Here is a 5,536-nt window from a genome sequence, read left to right as displayed (position 1 = left end):
CTCCTGGCGTTCAACTGCAAACGTTCAGCATAAACTTATATACACACACACACCCCCCAAAAGAAAAACACCCCAAAAATCAACCGCCCCACCCTCATCCCTAAAGAAGCCTCGGAGCAGGCGAGGGGTCCGACACCCGTTCCCATCCCCGGGCCGGCGGCGGAGGCAGAAAAGGGCATTTCGAGCAACAGCAGGAGTTTTCGCCGATTTCTTTTTATTAAAGCACCCCCGAGCCCGTGTTTACATTGCGCAGTATAAACATCCTGCCCGGGCCCGCCGAGCTTAAAAGAGCGCACGAAGAGGGGGTTTAAAGTGGGTGAAACTCCGCGCTGCGCGGAAGCCTCCGCTGTCCTGCGCCTCCCGCGGAAGCCGCCGCGCCTCGGCCCCTTCCACGGCCCGCGTGGGGACTTTCTACCCCCCCCCCCTTCCCCTCTCTCCCCGTGATTTTTAGTAAAGGGGGGGGAAGGAGGAAAGGACACACACACACACACTTGGGGGTGGCGGAGCCCCACGCAGCGCCGCGGTCACGCGTGGCGCGACCCCACATATACACACGCCCCCCCCCCCTCTCTCTTTCCTCCTCTTTCCTCCTCCTCCTCTTCACCCCCCCCCGCACCCGCGGAGGGCAGGGATGCGCCGCGCAGCCCCCGGGTCGGGGAAAGGGCTCTTTAAAAGCTGCTCCACCGGCTGGGAGCGGGGAGCGGAGGGGGGCCGGCACAGGGCGGCGGAGGGGGCCGCCCGGGAGGGCGTGGGGGAGCGGGTCGGGGCGGGGATCTCCTCTCCGCTCTTACGTCTGTCAAGGAGCGGCAGAGGCGGCTGCAAAGGAGATAAAGTAAAAGGCGAACGGCGGGACCGGGGACAGACTCGACAGCCACCGCCATGGGAAGCAGCTCCCCGCAGCACCGGCAGAGACAACCCAGCTAGAGCCGGGGCCCGGGGGGGGGGACACGGGACGGGACGGCGGCCCCGGGAGCCCGGCCCGCCGAGGGGCAGCGGGGCAGGCGGAGGCGGCGGCGGCCGCCGGCTTCTCTCTCGCAGCAGCCGAGCTCAGATCGCTTCCACCCGCCTCCCCCCCCCCCCCCAAACCATCCCGCCTCCCCGCGGGCCCCCCCCCCCCCGACCCTCCGCCTCTCGCTCGCCTTCTGCAGCCAGGCTCGGATTTAGGGATAAAGTGGGAGGAGGAGGAAAAAAGGGGGTGTGGGGTGTGTGTGGGGGGGTGTGTATGTAGGAGGGGGTGTCGTCGCTTCCATTTGTTTATCCCCGGAGGGGTGAAGTCTCCCGGTGGATAGAAACCCCGCCGGGGGGCCGGGAGGAGGTTTGGGGGTGGGGGGTGAGTGGCGGCGAGCCCCCAGCAGCGTGGCCTTTTGGGGGGGCCGGTGGGGGAGGAGGGCCGGGGCTGGCCGCCGCGGACCTGGCCGTAGATGACTGCAGAAGCGCAGCAGGCTCTGTCCTCTCAGCCCCCTCCTCCTCCGGTGCAGAGCAGCTACGGCCCCATGTCCTCCGTGGCCGAGAAGCAGCCGCAGAGCTCGGCCATGGACGCCGCCTCCGCGGCCACCGGCGGGGCGACCGGTAGCGCTGCGGGCAGCGGCGGAGCCGCCGGCAGCGCCGGTCCCAAGGCGAAGAAAACCAACGCGGGGATCCGGAGGCCGGAGAAACCGCCTTATTCCTACATCGCCCTCATCGTCATGGCCATCCAGAGCTCGCCCTCCAAACGCCTGACCCTCAGCGAGATCTACCAGTTCTTACAGAGCCGCTTCCCTTTTTTCCGAGGCTCCTACCAGGGCTGGAAAAACTCGGTGCGCCACAACCTCTCGCTCAACGAGTGTTTCATCAAGCTGCCCAAGGGGCTGGGACGCCCGGGCAAGGGCCACTACTGGACCATCGACCCGGCCAGCGAGTTCATGTTCGAGGAGGGCTCGTTTCGGCGCCGACCCCGCGGTTTCAGGAGGAAATGCCAAGCGCTGAAGCCCATGTACAGCATGATGAACGGGCTCAGCTTCAACCACCTCCCCGAGAGCTACGGCTTCCAGGGCTCTGCCGGCGGGCTCTCCTGCCCCCCCAACAGCCTCTCCCTCGAAGGGGGTTTGGGGATGATGAACGGGCATTTGTCCAGCAACGTGGAGGGGATGGGCCTGGCGGGACACTCCGTGCCCCACCTGCCCGCCAACGGTGGGCACTCCTACATGGGCGGCTGTACCGGCTCCTCGGCGGGGGACTACCCGCACCACGAGAGCTCCGTGCCCGCCTCCCCGCTGCTCGCCGGCGGCGGCGTGATGGAGCCCCACTCGGTTTACTCCAGCTCGGCCTCGGCGTGGGCTCCCACCGCCTCGGCGGCCTTGAACACGGGCGCGTCCTACATCAAGCAGCAGCCCCTCTCGCCCTGCAACCCCACGGCCAACCCGCTCTCCTCCAGCCTTTCCACGCACTCCCTCGACCAGTCCTACCTGCACCAGAACAGCCACAATACCGCCGAGCTGCAAGGTAAGGCGCGGACACGCGTGGGAGAGACCCCACGGGGGGTCGGACGGGGGATACGGCCCGGGTGGGAGCGCTCCGAGACGGCCACGCGTGGATCCCGGCCGCGCCGAGCTGCCCCGCTTCGTGGGGTTTTGATGCACCCCCCGGGGGGGTGTGGGGGTGTGGGGGGAAGCCGCCGTGTCTGTGTCCGTGGGTCTGTCCCCACCTCGCCCAGCTCCTCGCCTCCCTTCCCAGGGGCAACGGGGCAGCCGTCGGGGGTCGCCGCGGGGCTGGGAGCCGCCGGGCCGGGGCTCCGCTCCCCCGGGGCTCCCCCGGGCCTGGGGCCGGTGGGCTCGGCCAGGCGGGGAGCTGCGGGAAGGGGATGGACCCGAGGGGCCTTCCACCTCCATCGGGACCCGGAGGGCTCCGGAGGGAGAAAAAAGAGAAGGAAGGGGAGGGGGGGGAAATTTCCCCACCGGGGTGTCCGCCATCCGCCCCCTCCCGTCCCCCGCCATCAGCTCCGCTCCGGGGTTGTGTTTTCCAGGCCCTTCGCCTCCCGCGGCTCCTCCGCCCATGCGGAAGTCGGTGGCCCGGGCCCCCCGCGCCCCACAGCCCCGGCCCCGGGATGGAGCTGCCGGGGGTGGGTTTCCCCCCGGCTCCTAGAGCTGGGGGGGGCACACACACACACGGCACACGGTGTTTTGGCCAGGGGGAGGCCTCGGGAGGGACGAGGCCGGCGCTGGGCTTCGCCCTGCGGCCCAAGCTCACCTCGGGGGGGGCTCTCGGGGCACGGGGGGAGCCCTGGGGGCCGTGGCCGGGTGAAGGGGCGAGTTGTGGGGGTCCCTGCACATCACCCCGGGCCCTGGGGGGAGCGGAGGGTGCCTGGCAGAAACTCGTTAGCGAGTCAAAAACCACGAAGAGGAGCGGGGATAACGGCATCAACCGGGCCGGTGCGGAGAGGCCGAGCCCCCGTAGAGAGCACCGGGCCGGGCCGGGGCCAGCGCCCCGTCGCGGGCACCCTCCTGCCCCCCCGGGGGGGGGGTCCCGGCTCCGGCTCAGCGCACCCGGATCCGCTGGAAAACGGAGCAAAAATCCGCCGCGAAGAACCACGGGGCCGACCCGCGGCCTTAACCGAAATGCTCCGGGTTCACACCCGAATTAACGGCGCCGGAGCGGCGGGGAGCGGCGTCCCCGGGCGGGTGTTTCTCCCCAGCTCAGCCCGAATTCACGGGGCGTTTGGAGGTGCCGGGGTGGCGGCAGAAACGGCGGAGAGAGCCCCCCCCCTCCCCGCGGCCTTACGCCCTCGGCCTCTCCGCCACCGGCCCCGGTGGACGAATGTGCTTCCCCGCTCCGCACCCCGCGGATATTCCGCGAGGGTGGAGGCGATGGGAGAAGCAGCCGGCATCTTCAAGAGAGCAGAAACACACACCCCCCCCCCCCCTCCCTTTAAACCCAACCCAGATCCCAGCTTCTCGAAGCGTCCTGAGGCCGCGTTATCCCGGGGCCGCGGGGTTTTCCTCCGCCGCACCTGTCCGCGCCCGCGGAGCCCCGCGGGACTACCCGTGTATTTGTGTGCGTGCAAAAAACATACCCAATTCCGCGCTGAGACCCGGGGGCTGCGGAGGGCTTGGGGTTGGGTTGTTTTTTCTTTTTTTTTGGTTTGTTTATTTGTTTTATTTTCACCCAGACGGCGGCTTTCTCCCCCCCCGCGCTCAACCTCCTCTCCTAAATATAATTCCTATGGCTGACAATCTTTCCCCCCACCCCGTCCCGCAGGCATCCCGCGGTATCACTCCCAGTCTCCGAGCATGTGCGACCGAAAGGAGTTCGTCTTCTCTTTCAACGCCATGGCCTCCTCCTCCATGCATTCGGCGGGCAGCGGCTCCTATTACCACCAACAAGTGACATACCAGGACATCAAGCCGTGCGTTATGTGATACGGGGCGGAAAAAAACACCTCCTGGGGCCGGCAAAGCCTGACCCGGGCATCGAGCCCCCCCTCCCCAGGACCTTCTCGGTGGAAGGGGGGGGATCTCTGCAGCCTGGCTTTGTTGGGGAGGAGCGGGGCGTGCGGCCCCCGGGGCTGAGCCTTGCCCCGCAGCTGAGCATCGGCCGGACCCGGCCTCCAACACGGGTTTTTAAATCACAGACGGTCTCTGCCTTCATCTTCTGCTTCTTCGCTTGGGGTTGGGTTGAGAAGAAAGCAAAAGCAGCCCCACCAACCCCTCCCGAAAAATCCCGACTGCGAGATTGGGGTTAAGGGTTTGATAAATGAGGTTTTTGATGCTTCTTAAAAAAAAAAAAAAAAAAAGAAAGAAAGAAAAAAATAAATTAGTGATTCAGTTTTGTAATTGGTATGGAGCGATGTCGCCGTCCCGGGTGGTAGGTGCAGAGCCGGATCGGGCTGGGGGAGAGGGGGGGGGGGACTGGAAGGGACCCTGACCCCAAAGCCGGCGCATCCCGAGCCCGCGGCCCCTCCGCGCTGCGCGCCGCGGGGAGGAGCGGGCTCACCGCCGGGGTCCCCCTGCCCCGACCCCTTGGGTCGTCTCTCACTTCGAGCCCCTTCTTCTGAAAAATATCTTTTTTTCTTTTTTTTTTTTTTTTTTTTTTTTTCCCGGCAAACACACAGCGGGAAAAAAATCTCTCAGAGGGATTTTTTTTTTTTAGCCTTTTTTTTTTTTTTTTTTTTTTCCTGCATAAAGACTGCAGGATCAGACCCTATGCAGAGAGAATAAGGCACTTTGAAAAGAGACAGCCATGCTCATTCTGTTATTTATTCTACATTTTTTTTGTTGTTGTTGCTAATAATCGAGACACGAGTAGTCTCAGTCGATCAGTATTAAATCGGTGAATCTGTTGGCAATATTTGCCATATAGATTATTTTTTTTTAGTTAACCTTTGTAAATTTTAAACCGATCGTGATCTCTGTGTAAAGACAATCCTCCATATGTTTTTTTATAGAAATATATATATAATGAAGGATTATTCCCCTCCCTCCCCCCTCTATATTTTTTTTTTCTCCCTGACTTTGTACAGTTCGGTGACACCTATTTTAATTCTTTCTGCACTGTATAAAAT

The 5,536-nt window shown here is 64.0% G+C and overlaps 1 protein-coding gene across 1 annotated transcript; it reads left to right on the top strand.

The window, feature by feature from the left end:
• Nucleotides 1–1,421: 1,421 nt before the first annotated feature.
• FOXF1 (forkhead box F1) lies at nt 1,422–5,170 on the top strand. The gene is made up of 2 exons (XM_074913305.1): nt 1,422–2,481; nt 4,234–5,170. The coding sequence occupies exons 1-2, from the start codon at nt 1,422–1,424 to the stop codon at nt 4,392–4,394; spliced, it is 1,221 nt and encodes a 406-aa protein (XP_074769406.1). The 3' UTR covers nt 4,395–5,170.
• The last annotated feature ends 366 nt before the right edge of the window (nt 5,171–5,536 follow it).

Source organism: Athene noctua, chromosome 9 (genome assembly GCF_965140245.1).
Source record: "Athene noctua chromosome 9, bAthNoc1.hap1.1, whole genome shotgun sequence".
Taxonomy (NCBI): domain Eukaryota; kingdom Metazoa; phylum Chordata; class Aves; order Strigiformes; family Strigidae; genus Athene; species Athene noctua.
The sequence above is the reverse complement of the archived record's forward strand: the minus strand, read 5'-3'. Positions and strand labels throughout refer to the sequence as shown.